This window comes from Pelophylax lessonae (genome assembly GCF_965119305.1).
Source record: "Pelophylax lessonae genome assembly, chromosome: 4".
In the NCBI taxonomy this organism is placed as follows: domain Eukaryota; kingdom Metazoa; phylum Chordata; class Amphibia; order Anura; family Ranidae; genus Pelophylax; species Pelophylax lessonae.
This window is the reverse complement of record NC_138771.1, coordinates 90,774,048-90,797,959: the sequence shown is the minus strand read 5'-3', so window position 1 is coordinate 90,797,959 and position 23,912 is coordinate 90,774,048. Positions and strand designations below refer to the sequence as shown.

General features: G+C 44.0%; 1 protein-coding gene and 1 pseudogene across 2 annotated transcripts; one reads left to right on the top strand and one right to left on the bottom strand.

The window, feature by feature from the left end:
- Positions 1-1,369: 1,369 nt before the first annotated feature.
- Positions 1,370-23,459, bottom strand: MAPK6 (mitogen-activated protein kinase 6). The gene is made up of 6 exons (XM_082256675.1): positions 23,319-23,459; positions 14,456-15,651; positions 11,426-11,570; positions 7,494-7,658; positions 7,194-7,395; positions 1,370-2,918 (listed from the first exon to the last, which is right to left on the bottom strand). The coding sequence occupies exons 2-6, from the start codon at positions 15,008-15,010 to the stop codon at positions 1,826-1,828; spliced, it is 2,160 nt and encodes a 719-aa protein (XP_082112801.1). The 5' UTR covers positions 15,011-15,651; positions 23,319-23,459; the 3' UTR covers positions 1,370-1,825.
- Positions 18,318-19,276, top strand: LOC309552526 (dynein regulatory complex subunit 4-like; annotated as a pseudogene). The gene has a single exon. The product of its transcript is annotated as a dynein regulatory complex subunit 4-like (transcript).
- Positions 23,460-23,912: the final 453 nt, after the last annotated feature.

Genomic DNA, 23,912 nt, shown 5'->3' with positions numbered 1-23,912 from the left:
CACCCCCCCCCCCCCCGAGTGCCATGCCATCTTCAGACATCCCCGATGGATGGCATGGGATGGTGTAACCCCTGTGCAGTAGTCAGCCATCTAGGTACACGCACAATTCAGTTTACATCCCACAGAAGGCAGGCAAGTGTATTTTATCACAGCACAGACTGCATTTCTCTTGTGCGATGATAGTCTGCCTAGTGCTTGCAGTCTATTATAAAAAGACTTCTGTTCCACTTTAAGAAATTATTATAGCAGTGCAGTTTTAATAAAGACACAAAATCACATTTCTTGCTGGCCATGTTTTATTATTCTTAAATAGGGGAAATGATAGTACATAAATAGTATGCAAAATTCAGAGGCAAAACAAGTTTCCAGAGAATTGAGATACTACATGCTATTCTCATGCAGGTTGGAAAACAAAAAAAATTATAATAAAAAATAAATTTTCAGTAAAAACATACAGTAAAAGCAAAAAAAAAAAAAAACAAAAACACCTTACATCAACTCTTAAACTTACAGTAATGTTGTACCATAATTCCATGCACGCCTTTAACATTGCAATAAAAAAAAATTTAAAAAAGTTTCTAGGAGTATTTAACTTTTACAAGGTTCCTATGTTTTGTAGAGATCGGTCAAGCACTTTGAAAAAAACAAAAAAAATTCCTATACACAGTGAGCACTTTCCTTGAAATGAAAAAGTGAGAAAAAGAATGAAGCGAGAATACAACGACCTGTTAATATGCAGGCTAACTGTACAATGTAAACTATAAATTAAATTTCTCCACTAGATCTGGACAACCTTTAACAATCCAGCTGCCATATTCCAAAGGGCTTATTTAATTAGACAAAGAGCAGTGTGCATCGGGCAGCATTTCATCACAACCCATTTAGAATGTTGTATTGATATGACCATAGTAAGCTAAAATCTGATTTCTTATTATGAAGTACTGCAAATCATTACTGCTCTTCCCAATGTTTTACTCAAGCAATTCTTCAACCCATGCCTGAATAATATGGCATGCTTGTGTTTTGAAAGCTGGATGCTAAGATGTCCATTTACCAATCTAAGCCATTTTTGAGGTGCCGATTTTCGACGCACATGTTGTGAATTTAATAAATAAAAATACTGCATATTAAAAACACTTCATTACATAGGATGCAGTCAAGAACATTTATAAATATTTCTGTAATTTTCTCATTTCAAGAATAGCTACTACAATAATGCTGGCTTAAAAGAGGTGCGTGATGGATAGCACTATTGGTGGCAAATATACAGCCACAAACTGTTGTTACCTTGAGGTAGATAACACATGCGTACCAAAATCTGGCATTCTTCAGTTGCTGCTGGTATCATGTGTTTCAAGAAATGGATATGAAAAAAAAAAAAAAGCTAAAACACGATGACCTAGCTTAGAAAAGAAATATAAAACTGACATCTCCATGAAGGTAAGTAACGTCTCACTGTGTTAACATCAAGGCAAGATAATATTTAGAAACATAGCAACCGATTTTAGGTTTTTCTTCAGTTAGTGCATATTTCCTGTCTCCACCTACATTGCATCATTTTTTTTTAATTTTTATTTTTAATCCTTGTGTGCAAATGTCATGCCAGTTTAAAATTAATATGTAGAAAGTAGTTTGAAATTGTAAAAACAATGGTAAACAAAACTAAAATTTAAATACATACTAAAATACAATTCAAGTAAGAGAAAAAAAAAAAATTAAAGTAAAAGGGAGGAGGAGAATGAGAGAAAAAAAAAAAAAAAACCACACACAACACACAACGAATGAAGAATACAAAAAAGAAAACTGAAATCAAGAAGAGAGTGTTTTAGTTTAAATGTTTTAGAATGCTGCTGTAGGCTTTGTGGGGGATCGGAGGAGAGGATTTCATTGCAGAAGGCGTCAATGTGGCTTGTACCGATTTGAGGGGTGAGCCAACAGGATTGTGAAACTGGGGAATCCCTATGCAATCCAGCTGCTTACTAAGGATGATGTCTCCACTAAAATTTGGTAAGCCTTCCTCATTTTCCTTGCTGCTATCTTTTTCTTCTACTGGCTCAGGGTCTGACTCTTCTGGCTCTTCCTTCCTACTAAACAAGTTGTCTAAGTAACCCGTGTAAGTGTTTTCCTTCTGATTATGATCATCCTTCCTTACTTCACAACAAAATTGATCTTTTAGGAAGCAGTCTTCACCAGTTACGATTGGACTGTCCCAAGAATTTTGGTTTCGTGCACCCAATTGTGCTAGGTTGACCATGCCTTTCTCTTGTTTTTCCAGGCTTACAGATTTCGATATTAAGGACTTGTATTCAAGTTGTGTTACTGAGCTATTCAAGTCGTTGAGCTTGTCAATACTGGAAGAATCCTCTTGCTGACTAAGCTGAATGGTACCTGCTATGAATGAATCAAAATCAAACTCCTTGCGTTTTTCCCTTTCTTTTTCAACTAGCTGTTGTGATGCTTCTTCAAGGGCAATCTGAGCCTTCACTAAGCCATTCTTTTCACATTTTGATTTCCCCTTCTTATCTAGCTTCTCCTTATTTTGCTCCTTCCAGTTGGAAAGATCGATAATAAGTTTTGGCTCATAATAATGGTTGACCTCACTCTCCCTCCACACTAAGTTATCTAGGTAAGATGAGGACCTCATTTTGTAGTTACAGGTATGGCTGCACTCAAGATCACAATATTTATTTTCATGGTGATTTGGGTAAGGCCAAGAAGGCTCAGCAGAAAAGTATGGATCAAATGCAGGATCTTCTAGATATTTTTCTCGCTCTCCATCCAGATATTTGCGAGGATCCACCTGGACCTCTTCCTCATCACTTCCATCCGAAAGAGCCCTTGGATCACGCTGAACTTCATCAGCTTCAAAATGATTATGGATATGCCAATCATGGTCAGAATACTCGCTGTCATGATATCTAGAATAGGAAAAAAAATGCCATCATAAACTACAGCTTCCACTGCAAAAAACACCATCCAGAGCGCGATTTCAAAAGGAATTAAACTACAAGCCCTCTGGCTGAGTTTGCAGTCTACAATGGACTACATAGTTACATAGTTAGTGAGGTTGAAAAAAAAAAGACACCAGTCCATCCAGTTCAACCTTTGATGTGTGTGTGTGTGTTTGCTGTTAACCATACATTGTATACCCCTGTACGTATGCTTTCAGTTGCCTCTCCACCACAATAGCTTCTGCTTACATCTGTGGGGCTGGGAACCTGATGTGTGACTGGCCAGACAACCACCAATTTATGTAAAATGATGTCTCAAGGCACCTTCCCTTGTCAAAGAGAGCATACTATAAGCAAAAGACATTGCGCTGATTTACTTAAAATCAGAACATTACCCATAACTTAATAAAAAAGAATGTTCTTTAGCAAGGAACATACATTCCACATTAATAATTATGCTACAAAAATTAGTGTGTGCGGTAAATTGCCTCCAACATTGCTCCTGTTTCTTGCTGGAGGCTGCCAGTTTGCTGAAGCCCAGAGCCCCTGAACAGCATGATTAATGATTTAAAAAAAAAAAAACAAAAAAAAAAACATATTCCTGGATTTCCAGGATTACCAACTGTTACTTTTGCTTATGTGCTCAACCAAACTGTCAAATGGCTGGTGTCATAACCGATCACATGTGCAGCACCATGGCAGGTGCGGATGAAACCGAAGCAGGTTCTGTCGCTGTAAAGGATGGGAGGGTTTAACTCTGCTTTAAGGCTGTCAGCAGATTGGCCTCTACAAACTCAGCAGTGCCTAAAAACAGGGAGCAACTGAGCATGTGCAGAGCAGGGGCAAGACAGTATTACTGGATTTTAATGGGTTAACGGTGCCGAAATTAATATGGCCGCCGTGAGGAAGGAGGAGGGCGCAGCGCAGCGCAGGTTTTAAAAGTCCCGCCTCTGGCCGGCCGCCCGCCTCTCAATGACGTCCCTGTTACTAGGATCTCTGCATTAGTGAATGGACATACCAGGCAGGAGGGCGGGGCGAGCGGCCGCTAATACATAGTACTATGTGATTCTTCCTGTCAGCTCAGCGGGACTATGACTATGTGTGAATGAGATCTGATCTGACCTGACACCGGGCGGGTTGGAGCGGCCGCTATTAGCTGTAACTATGTGAGCCTTTCACTTCCTTGTCAGCGGAGATACATGCCTGACAAGGAAGTGAAGCGCTTGCATAGTTACAGCTAATAGCGGCCGCTCCAACCCGCCCCCCCGCCCGGTGTCAGGTCAGATCAGATCTCATTCACACATAGTCATAGTCCCGCTGAGCTGACAGGAAGGATCACATAGTACTATGTATTAGCGGCCGTTCGGACTGTCAGGGAATTGAAGAGAAGTGAACGGCTCATAGTGACAGCTATTAGAGGCCGCTCGCCCGCCCGGTTTGTCAGTTCATTCATGGACAGATCGTAGTAGTAGTGACATCACCGGGAGGCGGGCAGCCGGCCAGAGGCGGGACTTTTGAATAATGGACACAGTGACCGGAGGAGCTGAGTGAGTTGGAGAGGGACGCTGAGGCTGAGAGAGGAGGGGGAGGGGGGGGTGATAGCTGAGGCAGCTTACCATTGGTATTTGTATTAATTATGCAGCATGAGGGGGTTAACGTATTGTCACTGATGCATTAGTGACCGACCAGTGGCAGGTAATTAACCCCTTTGTGCTGCATTAGTGCAACCAGTATCAGTGCAACCAGTGTTAATTAACACTGATACTGGTTGCACTAATGCAGCACAAAAGGGTTAATTACCTGCCACTGGTCGGTCACTAATGCATCAGTGACAATACATTAACCCCCTCATGCTGCATAATACAAATACCATTGGTAATTAAATTAACCTCTTGCCAACCCGTCACAGTACATATACTGTGACAGGGTGGCAGCGACAGGTGTACGTTGCTGCCTGTTTTTTGGTGTATGCCCCTCTTCTATTTTAATTTTTTTTTGGGGAAAGTCATTTTCGGTTTCGGTTTTCGGCCAATGGCATCCTGCATTTTCGGCCCAAAATTTTCATTTCGGTGCATCCCTAGTATAGACACTTATTTTTTAATTTTAAATGTTTTACATCGCTATACCTGCAAAAGAGGTCTGCCTGATGTGTTCTAGCAGGACTTCATTTTCTGAGTAAAGTTCCACTTTAGGCCCCTTTCACACAGGCGGACTATTCAGATCCTCCTGTCAGTTTTTTTTGGAGGATCTGAACGGTCCCCCCCCCATGCATCCCTATCGGATGTCAGCGGAGACATGTCCGCTGACATCCGATCCGTCAAATCTTGACAGATGGAAACCTTATTTTCCATCCGTCCAGCGGATTGGATCGGATGGGATTGGATAAGAACGGACCGTTCCCATCCGATTTCCCCATAGAGATGTATAGGGCTCCAACAGCTGTGTCTCCGCACACAGTACGGAGAACAGCTGTCATTTTCATGCTCAGCAGGGGATTGGCGGATCGATCCCCCGCTGAGATAAACGGAGTCCGACGGACATCCTGTGTGAAAGAGCCCTAACTGACCAGATCAATATCCCAGGAGTTTAATTGACTTGATGCTATACTCTGATTAAAAAGTGTTCCTTTATTTTTTTTTTGAGCAGTGTATACAATATATATTTTCATGTGCCTTTACACGCACATAAACTTTAATGGCATCCCAGTCTTTGTTGAGTTGGCCCACCCTTTGCAGCTATAACAGCTTCAGCTCTTCTGGGAAGGCTGTCCACTCATATGCTTAGCAGAACAGTACACTTGTGGCAAAAATTAGAATTTTGCTAAGAATGAAGATCACGATTCTCTCACAAAAATATATATATTTATTAAAAAGTATGTGTTTCAATTAAATAGAAAAATTAAACAAAAAAAAAAAAAAATAAAAAAGTTATATCTAATTTTTTTTATTTTTTATTAACCATAACCATTAGAAATAAAGCTGTGACTAGGATTACACCCCCACCCCCTCCGTCATGATAATAAAGGGTCCCTTCATTGCAGTTTTAGCAGAGGAATCTGCAGCCTGCAAACTTCTCCCATGACCGGAGTGATCTTGCTATGAGGAATTGGTGATCCTTATTGACAAGCCCATTTCAGGACCTGGATGTGAATCGCCATTGGGAGGTGGATGATCACTGGATTTTCTTAAAGCGCTTGATCCTTGCATTAAGGGTACGTTTTTACTACCTAGGGGAAGCACGGCGGTGTGGTGAAGGCTCTTTGTGTTATTCTGGGGAATTGAAGAGGACCTGTTTTGGGACTTACACTACTCTATTTTTCCCATTGCTTATAATAAGAGACTTTAATAACCACTCTTTACATGCTGGTCAGCAAACAGGACCGTTCTACTTATGCCGATTGATCATTTTCATTTTATTTTATATAATATATATATATATATATATATATTTATTTTTCGAGGCTCTTGGCAGCAAGAGTGTATTAGCGCTGCTAGTGCATGTATAGGCCTTGGTTTTATATAAGCACCTTTTGATATTCTTTTATGGTATAGCGGCAGCTCATTCGAATATTGTGTGGTTATCATTAACAGTGTTTCTCATCCTCAAGTGGTGATTGCCATTTGTTTGTGATTGCATAAGACCCAAGCACTGAGTGGGTGGGACAGGGCTTGCGTCCTGAGTTTGCTCTTCTTTTTGATATTTTTTTACTATGTGTCATTTTAACCCATTATGACTGCACTGAAATCGTGCGGGGAGACGAGATTGCAATTATTATACGATCAATCGTGAAACTCTAATGCTTAGCAATGCGTTTTTCCACAATCCAGATGCGTTTCATTAACAATCCAACATGTTCTACTTTTGTTGACTGCACTGGAACGCACTGAACGGTGTGAAATAGGACCATTAGAATCCATGCGTTTTTAATACAGAATAAAAACGCACTGGACTGCATCTGGCCTGAACCAGCCTTAAAATCTAACTGTGGGTAACAGCGAAGATTGGAGTTATGGCTTCCCGGGGCTGTGGCCCCCCCCCCCCCAACTTGTATCCGACATTTTGGGGTTTATTAAATATCCCATCTCTCGCTGTGGTTCTACCCACCTGCCAAACAGGTAAGTATTGGTAATTTCACTTTGTGGAGTACTTGTAGTTGAAATTCTTTGGACCAGCAACAGAGCCACTAATTAAAAACTTTACAAAATGTGCTGACAGTTTATTATAGCATTTTATTAATATTACCTTTCCCAATTATAGACATGGCTGTGGTTGTCATCCATCAATATTATATCATCTACCTCATCTTCAATGTGAAAAGGATGGTGTGAAACTGGCTCATCCAAAGGGAAAGAATAGATGCTCATATATGGGTGGGACAAAGCTTCTTCTGCCGTTAGTCTGTCCATAGGACTAAATGTCAGAATTTGCTCAAGGAAGTCTAGAGCTGTGAAAAGGATTGGAGGAGAAAATTACATTTGTGGCACTAAATGAAAAAGTGTACTCCAGCTAAAAATAAAAAAAAAAGTGATTAAAAAAGTTTACCTTCAGGACTGATCCCTGGAAGTAGCTGTGTTAAAGGAGTATGTGGCTCGGTCATATCATTTTTGATAAAGATTGGGATTACGTTGAGAAGCTCCTGTCTATCTTCTTCATGAACAACAGGTATAGACTCCAGAATTAGCTGCATCTGCTCAAGTTCATGTGCACCTTTTAAAAGAAAATAAAAAAATAACACGTCGTTATGGCTTACACAAAACTCACTGTACAACTTAAAACTGGTAAACTGTACAGCGCACCTTGGCACACACCAATGGTAATCCCTGAACTGAGCAACGGTTTACCACTTTGTTAGCTAAAGTTTACAGACCATCCTATTTTTTTTTTTTAATATTAAATTTGGTAAATATGACATTTCTCTACAAATATACGTATCATATGTAGATAACTCAGCTACTTTGTACATGGCACAGGGTTATAAGCTATGCCTAACATGCAGGTTTAAAGAAAAAAAAAAAAAAAAAAAAATTGGGACGCCTGCCTTTACATACAAATGAACTTTAATGGCATCTCAGTCTTAACCCGTAGGGTTCAATATTGAGTTGGCCCACCTTTTGCAGCTTATGCCCCGTACACGTGCAGATTATCTGAAGACTTGTCTGCAGACTTACCAAAACCATATAATATGAGGTCAAACCTAAACACTTTCAATTTGTATGCAATCCGGCAGGCCCTTGCACTACATAGAAAAGGTAAGTCTGCAGACAAAAGTCTTCAGATAATCTGCACGTGTGTACGGGGCATAACAGCTTTAAAGGAGTTGTAAAGTCAGAAGGTTTTTTTACCATGTGTGTTCCAGCCTCCCCAGCACCCCCTAATAACTATCTGAACCCGATTCTCTGTCCAGCAATGTCCATGAGTCCCTCGGCCGCCCAGGACTAATTGTCTGGCGCCATTAGCTCCAGTGGCTGACGCCATTAGCTCCCGCAGCTGTCAAAGTCAGTCAGCCAATCGGGAGAGAGAGGGGACGGGGGTCCAAAGGCAGTTTTGTGTCTGAATTGACAGATGGAGCTGCAGCTCGGCTCAGGTGCCCCATAGCAAGCTGCTTACTGTGGGGCACTTGACTGAAGGGAGGAGCCAAGAGCTGCAAAGAGGGACCCAAGAAATGGAGGATCTGGGCTGCTCTGTGCGAATCCACTGCAACAGAGCAGGCAAGTATAACATGTATGTACAAAAAGGAACCCCCCCCCCCCCCACACACACACACACAAGACTTTACAATCACTAACTTCTGGGAAGGCTGTCCACAAGGTTTAGGAGTGAATCTATGGGAATATAATTCATCCCAAAAGGTGTTCCATCGGGTTGAGGTCAGGACTGTGCAGGCCAGTCAAGTTCCTCCAAATTCGCTCACCCATGTCTTTATGGACCTTGCTTTGTGTACTGGTCCAAAATATTTGGTGGAGGGGAGAATATAGTGGGGGGGAGTGGTTCTTGGCCCCTTAGTTCCAGTGAAGGGAACTCTTAAGGTGTCACTATACCAAGACATTTTGGACAATTTCATGCTCCCAACTTTGTGGGAACAGTTTGGGGATGGTCCCTTCCTGTTCCAACATGACTGCACATCAGTGCTCAAAAGCAAGGTCCATAAAAGATATGGTCGAGGGAGTTAGGGGTGGAGGAACTTGACTGGCCTGCACATAATCCTGACCTCAAGCCAGTAGAACACCTTTGAGATGAATTAGAGTGGAGACTGCGAGCCAGGCCTTCTCATCCAACATCAGCGCCTGACCTCACAAATGCGCTTCTGGAAGAATGGTGAAACATTCCGATACTCTCCTAAACCTTGTAAACAGCAGTCACAGAAGAGTTAAATCTGTCATATGTAAAGGGTGGGCCAACTCAATATTGAACCCTACGGACTAAGATGGGATGCCATTAAAGTTCCATGTGCGTGTATAGAAAAATGAGAAAATTTATATACATACACACACACACACACACACACACAATATAATTGTATATATATATATATATATATATATATATATATATATATATATATATATATATATATATATATATATATACACACACATATATACATACACGCACTAGGTACACCTTGCTTGTACCAGGTTGCCCTTTTTGCCTTCAGAACTGCCTTATTTCTTCGTGGCATAGATTCAACATGGTGTGGAAACATTCCTCAGATTTTGCTCCATAGTGACATGATAACATCACGCAGTTGCTGCAGATTGTTGGCTGCACATCCATGATGGGAATCTCACGTTCCACCACATCCCAAAGGTGCTCCATTGGATGAGATCTGATGAGTGTGGAGGCCATTGGAGTACAGTGACCTCATTGTCATGGTGAAGAAACCAGTGGTGAGATGATTTGAGCTTTGTGACATGGTGCATTATCCTGCTGGAAGGAGCCATCAGAAGATGGGTACATTGTAGTCATAAAGGGATGGACATGGTCAGCAACCATACTCAGGTAGGCCGTGTTGTTTAAATGATGCTCAATTGGTACCAAGGGGCCAAAAATGTGCCAAGAAAATATCCCCCACACCATTGCATTACCAGCCTGAATCATTGATACAAGGCAGGATGGATCCATTGCTTTCATGTTGCTTATAGCAATTTCTGACCCTACTATCTGAATGTCGCAGCTGAAATCGAGAGACTCTTCAGACCAGGCAACATTTTCCCAGTCTTCTATTGTCCAATTTTGGTGAGCCTGTGTGAATTGTAGCCTCAGTTTACTTTTCTTAGCTGACAGGAGCGGCACCTGGTGTGGTCTATTGCTGCTGGTGCCCACCTGCTTCAAGGTTTGATGTGTGGTGCATTCATTGATGGTATTCTGCACACCTTGGTTGTAACAAGTGGTTATTTGTGCTACTGTTGCCTTTCTAGCATTTGCAATCTGGAAAAGGATTTTTAATACAGAAATGTTTGCTTACTGAAAAGTATGTCCAGACACAGTATAGTATGCAATCAATACGAGGTCAGGGCTCCTTTTGCATGAATTACTGCATCTATGTGGCATGGAGACGATCAGCCTGTGGCATAACTGGGGTGCTATGGAAGCACAGGTTGTTTTGATAGCAGCCTTCAGCTCATCTGCATTGTTGGGTCTGGTATCTTCTTCTTGACAATATCCAACAGATTATTTTAGGTCAGGAGAGTTTGCTGGCCCAGCAAGCACAGTGATATCCAGATCATTAAACCAGGTATTGGTAATTTTGGCAGTGTGGGCGGGTGCCAAGTCCTGCTGGAAAATGAAATCCCCATCTCAGAGGGAAGCATTCAGTGCTCTAGAATTTCCTGGTAGAGGGCTGCGCTGACTTTGGACTTTATAGAACACAAATCAACACCAGCAGATGTCATGGTTCCCCAAATCATAACTGACACTAGAAATTTTTGATTTTCATTTGGAAATCAAGATCCCAGAGTCTGGAGGAAGAGTGGAGAGGCACAGAATCCAAGTTACATGGGGTCCAGTGTGAAGTTTCCACAGCCAGTGATGATTTGGGGAGCCATGTCATCTGCTGGTGTTGGTCCACTGTGTTTTATCAAGTCCAAAGTCAGCGAACCTCTAGCAGGAAATTCTAGAGCACTTCATGCTTGCTTCCCTCTGCTGACCAGCTTTATGGAGATGCTGATTTTTTTCTTTGGTCTCATGTAATATTCAAATTTTTTGAGATACTGAATTTTGGGTTTTCACTAGCTGTAAGCCATAATCATCTTAATTAAAAGGAAATTTAAATATATCACTGTAACGCAGCTATATAAATATATGAGTTTCACATTTTGAATCGAGTTACTAAAATAAATTAACTTTGAGGATAATACATACATACATACATACATACTTTTTTTTTCTTTTTTTAAACCATATCAATTTTTGTCTAAAAATTCAATAGCAAACAATTTTGTTCCAAGAACAGATCAAACCAGTGTAGTACTAACCTGCAAAAAGGGTTTTTCCAGTCAGCATTTCAGCAAAGATGCACCCAGCTGCCCACATATCAATAGCCTTAGTGTAGTTATTTGGTGAAAGCAAAAGGCGTGGAGATCGGTACCATTTGGTAACAAGTCCTTCAGAAAGGTGTCCCTATGTAGGTGTAAAAACAGGAGACGATTACCTACATGCATTTTAAGCACCCATATGCAAACAAATTTTTTGTTGTGGTTCCCTTGACTGCTTTCTTCCCATTCTGCGCTCACGAACCAGACGCTATAATGTTAACAATTCTTAACTAGTTTACATTAACAAAGTTGACATAGGGGCAGTGATCCAATCCAAAAACTTGCTTTCTGGAGTGGGCCACTGTCCTTAAAAGGGGTTATATAATGCCAAAAAGTTTTTTTCTTTTTACAACCTTAATGCATTATCTCCATTAAAAAAAAAAACAAAACAACACCTTCCACTAACTGTCTCCCCCCCACCCCAATATGTCCTGTATTGATCCAGCACTGTGCCAGTCTGCAGCAGCGTTGGTCTCTCTCCCAGCTCACAGGGAACAAAAGGCAGCAGCGGGAGCCATTGGCTTCTGTTGCTCCTAATCAAATCCTGCGAAGATAGCATGAGGCTGGGCCGAGCCTCTCTGTATCTAAGAACACACACTGACCGACTCTGGGTGCACCTGCACAAGATCCCCCTATACCAAGTGGCTTGTTATGGGGGCACATAGAGGAACAATGACTAGAAATCCAGCATGCTGATTGAGATTCGATCCATCGATTGAGTACAGCCAGTCCCTGCTGAACAGGCCAAAAATCGAATCATCTATGGCAGTGGTCCTCAACCCTGACCTACAGGGCCCACTAACAGGCCAGATTTGCAAGATAACTGAAATATATCCCAGGTGATATCATTTGCTGCTCAGTGATTGCAGTACTCTAGTCTGCATCTCCAAGGTAATACCTAAAATCTGGCCTGTTAGTGGGCCCTGTAGGCCAGGGTTGAGGACCACTGATCTATGGCCAGCTTTAGATGTCCTTTTAAATTAACAAACTGCTGTATCTAAAAATGCTCCTGCAAGGCTAGCCATAGATCAGATGCCTTTCCCTCGTGGGGCTGAATAGAAGAAATCAAATGATTCCCTTATCCATGTTAAACAGCCTGGATGGAGGAATCTCCCCTGGCAGCTATTACATTCTGACAGCTGCTGCTTTCAGGGTTGTCAGGATACCCAAGCAGTGACTGCATTTGCAGTTACTGTTCAGCTGAGAATTTCCTACCAGATTCTGTCAATTTTCAGATCAAAGCTTGTGGAGCTGTGTGGTGCTAACATGCAATTCTGCTGTATTGGCCAAAATGTGATCAGTATGTGGCCAGTATAAACCTGCCTTAGTCAAAGGATGGACTTGGCTCACCACTTTTGGCTTTACCCGAAATGAACAGTGGGGGTCTATTGATGAACTTCTTATATTTAGGTGACTGGTTGGTGTATTTTTCACACTTTACTTTTACTGCAACATATAGCCAGGGAACATTTTAATACATAACAATAAAGATCATATAAGTGATTACACCACTAACCAACCAAATCTGTTTTTTTTTTTTGCATTTAACCAGCAATAAATAAAATATGAGATTTATGAAATCTGAGTAACAAAACATTAGCTTTATCTTTAACCAACAGGTTGCACTGCAGCACAAATCCCCATTGAGACAACTGCAATTACAGTATAGAACAGGATGTGCGCACAGCTCACAATAAATCTCTAAGCTCCCATTTGTTTGGAATGTATTCACACATAGCTTTGCTTTAATCAATGACAATTGCCCATCATGGAGACAGGTCCATTCATTTTATTATAACAAACACTATTTACGGAGAAGCTGCAACCTAAATACCAGTTATACCTGTTCAAATATATTATTAAATTATATCTGTCTTTGCGTCTCTCTGGAGCCCATAAAAATAAATACATTTGCTCACTATACTTTACACATCAAGTCTTCATTTCCCACAATGTAAAATAAAACCAACAGTATTTGGCAGGCTATAGATGGTGCCATTTTCTTTTTCAACCACAGGTGACAGGAAAAAAAAAAACACAACAACTCGATTCCCCCATCAATACAGTCCGTGTTTATGGGGGAATCCCTCCCATGGAGCTCTGTGTTCTCCTGGTGGGGGGGTGGGTGATTAATCAACTTGGGTACAATCAGCGTGGGAATCCAACACTGGTACACGTCTAAAGCTGGCATCCAACAGTACTTGGTCCAATACTGCAATAGCACCATTTAATATTTCCTGAGTCAGTGACTGATCGGTGTACAAATTAGGAAATCCAGCTTTACTACATTATCTCTTCTAGGGCATGACAGGGAACTAGCATTTTCAGAAGGAAGAGGAATAGAAAATAGGAGACCCTTTGCTTGCTCCAATCCGGCCCTTAGGGCACCATTTTATATACGAACAACAATGGGGCCCGATTCCTCCTCACTGACAATGGGGCCCAATTTCTCCCAATTGACAAACTATGGGGCATGTTTTTTTTCCCCCACTGACAGTGTGACCTTGTTATTTTAAATAGTCCGAATCCGACCCACTGGCAATGGGGCCAGAATCCGACCCACTGGCAATGGGGCCAGAATCCGACCCACTGGCAATGGGGCCAGAATCCGACCCACTGGCAATGGGGCCAGAATCCGACCCACTGGCAATGGGGCCAGAATCCGACCCACTGGCAATGGGGCCAGAATCCGACCCACTGGCAATGGGGCCAGAATCCGACCCACTGGCAATGGGGCCAGAATCCTCCCAATTGACAAATGAGGCATTTTTTCTTCCCCCACTAATGCTGCCCCCTCTTAAAGTCTGAAGGACAGTAAACTGGCCCTTTGTTTAGAAAGTTTGAAGAATCCTGGACTACCTGACCAGTCTTCAGCAACTCCTTAGCTGTCATATTTAGAACTGATCAGAACACACAATGAACATCACTATCGTTATAACTTAAAATACACAAACAACAAAAACACCTCACCTTGTGGGAATAATGGGGATCCATGATTCGTGCAAGACCGAAATCTCCGATTCTTACCACCAAATCTTCAGTGTTTATGAACAGGTTTGCTGGCTTAAGGTCTCGATGCAGCACATTAGCCGAGTGGATATATTTAAGCCCACGTAGCAGCTGGTACATAAAGAGCCTAGCATGCTCTTCACGAAGTTGGCCTTGCTCTAGAAGCTTGGCTAGATCGGTCTCCATATATTCCTGAACAATATGCACACAGTTCAACTCGGTTAACGAGCTCACATCATCCGTCAAGCAACTTCCACTGGGGCCGAGAATTTCAAATACTTTAACAATATTTTCATGATCAAGTCTTCGGATAATTTTGATCTCCCGCAGAGCATGTTTGACGCTCTGAGGGTCAGTCAGGACAATTTTCTTCACAGCCACTCGCTTATCACAGTCATTATCAACAGCAGAAAAAACTAAGCCATTACCACCATAGCCGAGGGGTTTTAAGTCCATGTATCGAGAGCCCAAATCAAACCCATGAATGTTCATGAGGCTTTCAAACTTTTCTGCCATCTTGGCTACTTTACTTCCTTGTCCAGAAATTTTCAATTTTTCCTAAACACGTGATGATAAACCACTGCTGGTATCTAAAGAAAAGATTTCAAAAACCTTACCAAAAATAATAAAAATAAAATAAGCTCTTCTTTAGACCGGTCAGCTCCAATTCTCATTGCATAACAGCCTGCCAGGCCTGGTGGATCCCGCGAGCCACAACGCTAAAGCTCAGTTTGGATATTATAAAAACGACTGTAGGCATAGTTCACAAGAGATGCAGCATTCCAGCAAACATCAACAAAAACACTCAATGGAAGTGAAACGGAATGAAATGACATACTATGCACGCGGCTCTAGTGTGCAAAACAAATTGACATGGAACAAAAATGTGAATAAATATGAAAGATATAGGCTTCTATCATCATCCTCCTCACAGTGCAGATACATTCAGTGTTGAACTGGTCCTGAGCAGCGTCATTCTATGGTGCTGGTAAGCACTAGAAATGATTTGTAATTTGATGTTATTTTGTGTACAGTGCATCCGAAGAGGAAACCGTGGCAGAACTTAAATTACAGAAGAGTTCTTCCTTTAATGATCAGGTGGCTCCAGCTCACCACAATCACAATCAAAGCTGCTATCCATCTTATTTGCAGAACACCTGAAAGGAAAAGAAAAAAAAAATATTGCCAATTAATTTAGAGATCCAATAAAAAATAAGACATTTTCTACAAATTAAATCTAACACTAATGGTTACGAAGAAGAATAAAGCTCTACCACTAGTCTGACACTCGGGATGTAACTCCTCAGTCCACCAATAGAAAACCTTCCCGGCTGCAGTCAAATCTGTAACATCCTTAGTGAAAAGTTAACCATGAATGATCAAGCTGATAAAGCTATCCAGAATAATTCAGAACTAACAAGTAAACCTGGAGGACTGATCACCTGGTCTGTGCCAGCTGTGAATGTTCTAGAATAAATTGAAAAATTCTGTTATATACCCAAAGGCAAGCAAAAAAAAAAAAATAATAGGAGGTGCCGATAGTCCTTGGAGAATGAAGTAGAAAAACAAAGAATAAATGAATGTACATCACAGGAAGAGGGGCAGGGATGTACTTGACTTAAAGTGGAAGCTCGGGCAATTTTTTTGTGTTATTTAGGCTGGTGTGAGAAACAGTAACTGTCAGGTTATTAACCACTTCAGCACTGGGTACTTTCACTCCCTTCCTGCCCAGGCCAATTTCCAGCTTTCAGAGCTGTCACACTTTGAATGACAATTGCGTGGTCATGCAACACTGCACCTCATGTTTTATTCACACAAATAGAGCTTTCTTTTGGTGGTATTTAATCACCACTGTTTTTTTACTAAAATAAAAAAAAGAATGGAAAAAATATAACCTGTTTCTGTTATAAAGTTTTGCAAAGAAGTAATTTTTCTTCACTGATGTGCGCTGATGAGGCAGCACTGACGGGAACCGATGATCAGTGCCCTGGTTATCAGTGTAAAGAATGTACCGAGAGCCTCGCCGGTTATCGGCCCTCCTTTCCTCCGAGAGCCTCGCCGGTTATCGGCCCTCCTTTCCTCCGAGAGCCTCGCCGGTTATCGGCCCTCCTTTCCTCCGAGAGCCTCGCCGGTTATCGGCCCTCCTTTCCTCCGAGAGCCTCGCCGGTTATCGGCCCTCCTTTCCTCCGAGAGCCTCGCCGGTTATCGGCCCTCCTTTCCTCCGAGAGCCTCGCCGGTTATCGGCCCAGTGAATGGAGGACAGGCAAATGAATGACAGTATCTGCCTTCTCCAACGACAAAAAGATTAACATTCTAACAATGAATAGTAGAGTTCTATGAAAGGAGGAGCGAGCAGTGCAGCAGATGTTACTACGCAGTGCCAGGAGATCAACTCTGTGGGGAGATTTCCATACTACACTGCTGCCAGCAGGACAACATGGGAGACACTTCATTACAAGGAAGCCATTTCTTGCTATGTAGCAGCAAAACACAAAAATAAATAATTTAAACTTTTTTTTTAACCAGCAAAGAGGGTGGGTGGCCTGAAATGTGAGCTTTAACACTTTCACTGCAGGAAATCTGCCTGACAAGGCCTACACCCTGTATGGGCATTAGGGGCGGCCCGTCCATTGGAGGCGCAGTCCCCCCTAATCTACATGCAGGGCGCCGGACACATTTTGAAGGACGTGATTAGAGCCAGAGGCGCGAATAGGCTTAAAAAAAGGGTGGGCTCAGAGTGCAGTGCCCACCCAGTTGCGAGACAATAGCGAATCAATATTCGCTGCTGCCGCACTGATTCCTGAGACCTGTTTCCTGATTGACTGAAAAAAGAAGGCATCCTATTGACCAAAAAGTAGGGAGGAGATGGCTGACAAGAGGGAACATGGAGATTGAGGGGGAAGCCGCTGCCGCTGGCTGTCAGTCCCGCGGAGCAAGGTAAGTAAACTAGCGGGGGGAGGGGGAGGGGAATATGGTGGTGCGGGTTGGAGTGATGAGGGGGGGGGGGTCTGTCTGCTCCCCCCCACTGATGGAGCACCAGCCACCACTGATGGGCATTATGAAAGTGTATCTGGTCCAAACGTGTCATTTCTTTTCATTACTGCCATGATATTTTAGTGCAGGAAAGCTGTACTGCATTAATTTCATCGCTGCACAGGCAAGACCCTCTGATCTATTAATAAAGCAAACCCATCATCAGAAAAATTAGAGGCCATTTTACCCCCTATATGAGAAAAAAAATAAAAAGTTTAGTAAAAAAGGTTTTAAAAAAAAGAAGTGTAAAAACTTAAAGTTGCACCCAAGCACTTAACACCCCCCCCCCCCCCCCACACAAAAAAAAAAAAAAAAAAAACACCACACTGACGACCCCCACACGACCGTAAATGAACATGTCAGGGGAGACTGCACGAAAATATTGATTGTGCAACATGTTACCACGCATGAGAGAGAGCAATAATTATACGCCTATTATGACAGGGAAAGGGGTGGGGCAGTGGATTTCCTTATTTGTAGGGATTTCCTCTCCGTTCCAGTTTTGGTTATTGGACAGGAAGTGAAGGTAAATCTCTCTAATGGGATTTAGATGGCAAAAGAAAAATAAAAACAATTCTTCTTTAAGGCTCGACATGTTGGGTATCTAATTACTCGGCGCAACCTTGTCTTTTATATTTTACTAAAAAAATTGGGTATTATATTACATTTAAAATGACCTTTAATGTGAGAGTTCGTCATCTCTATCCGGTGAGTGAGTGTGAAGAGTCCGCTCCGCATACAGTCTGGGAGTTCCCGCCGCCCCGGGCCGACTCAGCACGCAGCCTCCAAGATGTCAGCCAAAGGGAAGAAGAGCCCCGGACAGGTGAATGGAATGTCCACTGAGGACTTGAGCAAAGAGCAGCTGGAGGAGCACATAGTGCGCCTGCAGGAGCAGCTGGTCAGAGAACGGGACGTGAGGAACTACTACCAGCTAGAGGTAGAGCAGCTCCACACCGTCTGGGAGATCACCCGCTGCCAGCTGGAGGAAAAAAAATCCGAAATGCGGAACAAGGAACGGGAGATGGAGGAGACGGAGGAGAGGCATCAGGTGGAGGTCAAGGTATACAAGCAGAAAGTGAAGCATCTCCAGGATGAGCATCAGAAGAACATCTCGGAGCTGAGAGCGGAGGGCAGCGTTGCTATGAAGCTGGCACAACAGGGTCACCACTCTCAGGAGAGCCTACTACACAAAGATATGCGAGGACTGCGGGTGGATATCAAGGAGCAGGAGCTGGCCAATGAGATGGTGTTGAAGGATCTCAAAATGAAACATGACGAAGAGATAACATGGCACAGGAAAGACTGAGAGACAAGTGAAAGAAAACGAAAACGAATATGAGCAGAAAATGCGCATTCTGCGAGGAGCGCTGGATCTGCGCAGGAAGACGGAGATTCACGAAGTGGAGGAGAGAAAGACCAGGCATATCAACATTCTGATGAAAAACCACGAAAAGGCCTTCAGTGACATGAAAAATGACTACGATGACCTCACACGGAATAATCTGGCTCTAATCAACTCACTTAAGGAGCAGATGAAGGACATGCGGAAGGAGGAGGACCGCCTGGAGAAGGAAAAGGCTGACCTCCAGTTACTCAATCTCAGACTTACTGAACCTCTCAGAAGGCTCGGGGGTGAGGTGGCAGAACTCCAGACAACTGGCCAACTATAATAAGGAGAAAACATCCCTGGCTGAGCAGATGAGGGACATGCGGAAGAAGGAGGACCGCCAAAGGCTGACCTCCAGTTAATCTCAGACTTACTGAACCTCTCAGAATAAACATAGGTTGAAAAAAGACACGTCCATCTGGCTCAACAAGGGCTGGGCGATTTTGCCTAAAAAAAAAAAAATCTTCGATTTTTAAAGAAAAATTTGAGTTTCGATTCGATTTTTTTTCCAATGCACTTAAAAAATGACTGCAGACATCAGATATAGTGTCAAAAGTGCAACTTTATTGCTATTTTAACTCCTCAAGAGTTAAAATGCGTAGAATTTTTTGACTGTGTTGTTCTTTTAATAGACTACTAGACATTAGAGAGTAAAAGAAGACGCGGGGGCGTCGCGCTGAGCGGGGAGGGAGGAGAGCTCACGGTGTTGAGGGAGGACTGAGGAAGGAGAAGCGCTGTATATGTGTGTCTGACTCTGACGGACCACCGCCGCGCCTGGATGTTGTGACGTCAGCTGCGGGCGGTGCGTGTGCGATGCGGGAACAGGCTGCGAATTCGCAGCCTTCCCGCATCGCATAAGTGTGAACCGGACCTAATGCGATGCGGGAAGGCTGCGAACTCGCAGCCTGTTCCCACATGGCACGAGCACCCCCGGCAGTTCACACTGCCATATGCGATACGCTGGGGGTGTCAGCCTCGGTTCACATTTATGCGATGCGGGAAGGCTGCGAATCCGCAACCTGTTCCCGCATCACACACGCACCCCCGGCAGTTCACACTGCCATATGCGATACGCTGGGGGTGTCAATGTAATCTTAACGACACCCCCAGTTTGATCGCATATCGCAGTGCGATCGTGCAGTTCGCACAGGATCGGATTGCACAAGTGTGAACCGCTGTGCGATCCGATCCTGATGCGGCTTCCAAAAAGGGTCCTTGTGCGTGTTTGCTGCGGGGGCAGTGCGAATTTAGCCATACAAAGTGTATGGCTAAACTCGCACCGCACAGCCGATCGCATGAAATGAAGGAGCAGTGCGCTCTGACATTACATGCGAACCCGGCACTCGCAGTAGTGTGAACCGGGGCTGAAACGTTTTTTTTTTAATTAAACTTGACCTTTTTTTGGTTTGAAACGTTTTTTTTTTTGTTTAACTCGAGTTTTTTTTTTTTTTTTTTTTTGAGTTCTACTGCTTTTTATTTAGTATGTTTGTTTGTTTTTTTTTTTAAATGCTGCAGTAAGAAGAATTCAGACTTTATTACATGTTTTATATTCAATGTCCATGTCTTATTACAAGTTATCTTGGTGTCTTCAGCTTTAGGAAGATGCAAAGTGTGTTCATATCACTGGGAATATTGGTTCCAAAATGGGATTACCACTTCAGTTTTAGCCGACCTAGATAGTTTTCACTCATTTCCACCATCCCTGGTTGTCCACATTGTATGCCACGTCATATGCTGTTCTCCATACAGCCCTGGCCTGTACAGACGCACCGCCCACCCCGCAGCTGACGTCACATCCAGGCGCGGCGGTGGGGTGTTCGGTGGCTAGTATTGTACAAAAAAAACTTGAGTTTAGCAAAAAAAAATCGTTTCCAACCCAAAAAAAAAAAAATCGATAAATCGATTAAATCGATTTATCGCCCAGCCCTAGGCTCAACCAATAAAAACATAACACTCGTAACATAACATTTAGGAGTGTTTCATGAAAATAGTATAGCAATGCCACAACAAAATAAATGTTATCTATTGGCCAATTATTGCTAGCAAGTGTGCCTGCATCCAAAAAAAATAAATATGGCATGTATGAAATAAATTTAAGAAAATGTATTGTAAAAGAAGAGCACTATTTCTATTTTAATTGCTGTATATTTTTAATAAACTATTTTTAAACTCTTTCTGCCCCATAGCTGAAAGACGGCTAAAGCGTGGGCCCACATTGCCAGGAGGGCATCCATGTACCTCCTTGTGTGCATGTCCTGCCTGCTCAGCCCCTGCAGGGTGCAGGCGGCATGCTCTTATCAGCGAGTCAATGAGACTTCGCTGATCACAGTTTGGAGTAAAGGACCGACCTTAGCCCTTTTCCACGTGATCAGCTGTCAGTCAAATACAGCTGATCACGTGATGTAAACAGAAGCCGGTGTTCTGTGAGAATTACCTACCCCTCGTGCACGGCACTGTATGTAATGCGGCGGTTACATTAAAATAACTGTGCTGCAATATGACTCATCTCCGCTCCTGTCCCTGTCACTTCCCTGCTATCGGCAAGTAAATATAAAAGCGGCGGCGGGTGTATGAAAACATAAATCACGGAGCCGAGAGCCGCTTTTATGTTTACTTGCCGAGAGCAGGGAAGTGACAGGGATAGGAGCGGAGATGACTCATAATGCAGCCCAGCTGTTTTATGTAACCGCCGCACGGGTAGGTTTTGTTCACGGTACACCGACATATTTCCATACTAGTGCGCATGCGCACTAGTCAGCTTCTCAGTTCTTCCATCAGGTATCCGGAGCTCTGAGCATGCGCACTGCTGCGCTGCTCAGCTGTTCCTGGCCGGAAGTGACGAGGGTAGGTTTTTCTCACGGGGTAGGTAATTCTCACGTTACACCGGCAATCGGCTTTTTTCCCCTTACAAGCTGATTACTTAAACGGGACATTGACCGGACACACAGACACCAACTGCTGCTATACAGTGCCCCCCTACCAGTGCCCCCCCATCACCAGTGTCACCCACCAGTGCCCCCATCAGTGTCACCCATCACCAGTGCCCCCCCCATCAGTGTCACCCACCAGTGCCCCCATCATCAGTGTCACCTACCAGAGCAGGAGAAAAAAAAAAAATACCAGATTGCAAAATACGAAAACCTTTTTTTCTCAAATTATTTTTTTTTGTTTAGAAAAATAAATATAATAACCCCAGTAGTGATTAAATACCACTAAAAGAAAACTCCATTCATGGGGAAAAAATATATATATAAAAATGTAATATGGATCCAGTGTTGCAGACCGTGTAATTGTCATTCAAAGTGTGACAGCGCTGAAAATTGGCCTGGGTAGGAAGATGGTATAAGTGCCCAGCAAACAAGTGGTATATATTTTCTGTATTCTCAGATCTAGGAGTGATGCAATGCCCGGATGATGAGACAAAGCAGCCAGCAGCAGAGCTCGCTCTCAGCAATCAGCTGACGCGTCGGTGACGTTGCAGTGACGCGCTCCTTCCGGCCAGTCTGCAGGGAATTCCATACACACATCTGCCGGAGGGGATCTATTGGCCCTGGGCACAGCTGAGAGAACACGGCTTAGCCAATGGGAAGCCGGCAGCCCACACACGTGGGGGGGGGGGAGTGACAGCACACAATAGCGGAGGGAAAAGCCCGAGCCCTCCGGTGGCGGACCATGTGAGTCACCGTATGACAGTTATGTTCCAGTAACATGAGTCACCCCCGGATAAAGGAGGAATCATGGGACAGCCGCCATAGATGAGCAGCACGCCGCCTAGTCCACCCTCTCCCCTTTCTCTAGTAAATGCAAATGAGGCTGCGGCGTGTGTGTCACCCTAGCTCAATCAGATGACTGGAGAGGGGGATGCGAGGCTCCTATTGGATGTGCCGAGCGAACTCCCGCCCCTTCAACCCGGCTCCATGCCGAAGCCGCCAGCTGGGCCGGCCACACGTCAATCAAAGCCGCTACGTACGGAGCTCCCGATTCACCATCGGCGCTACGCCGGGAATTACGTCCACGTAAAGGCTCCGTACGCTAAGAGCGCAGGTCTCCCCCTACACACTGCCGCGTCCCCTCTACTACAAAGTGAAGGTGATTGGAGGGATAGGGGGCCGAGAGAGGGAGACACACAGGCGGCGGGGGGTGATAGACCCGGAGGGAGGAAGTAGCCGGTATACCGGGGGGAGGAGAGGCCGGGCGGTCACTAGAACCCCCGCCGGTCCCGGTATATAGAAGAGTGAGGCGGTTCGGGGTGTAGGAGAGGCTCGGGGGGTGGCCGGTGTGTATAGACAAGGTTCCGTCCATTGTGTAGTAGCCGGACACATTATGGTGTCACACAATGGAGACGCCGGGCACAGGGATCGCCTCCCTCCCCCGGGGGCACAGCGGACATCAGCGGCTACTTACAGCTCTCGTCAGCTTCATAGGGAGAGGGGACAGGGCTCGGCCACTCCGCTCAGCTCCGCCGCTGCTCCTGCGTCTTCTCTATCGCTCTTTGCCGCAGTCGCCATGTACGCTGACTGACTACTGAGGGGGAGGAGCTTCGCAAGACACCCGATCTGCCGCCTACTGCGTCACCCGGAACGCCCCCTGCAGGCCACTGCGTCACCCGGCGGGAGAATTTAAACAGCTTCCGGCGCGTCAATCAATCGGCGCCTGTCAGTCAGAACGTGGGGGAGGAGCCAGGCGCCGCTAACTGGGGAGGGAGGAGCCAGGCGGTTTACTCATCGCAGTTCTATAGATAAATTGGGCCATGTGCTGAGGAGAAATCACTACTAGTCACACACTTCCTATGGAGCGCTACAGTTTCCTACCTCCTTATTACAGGAAAACACTACAAGACAGACACAGTACAGTATAAATCACACACCTAATGTAATGCTCAGCATAAGAGCCCAGTCACACCAGAACACAGCGAGCGTTAGAGCCCAGTCACACCAGAACACAGCGAGCGTTAGAGCCCAGTCACACCTGAACACAGCGAGCGTTAGAGCCCAGTCA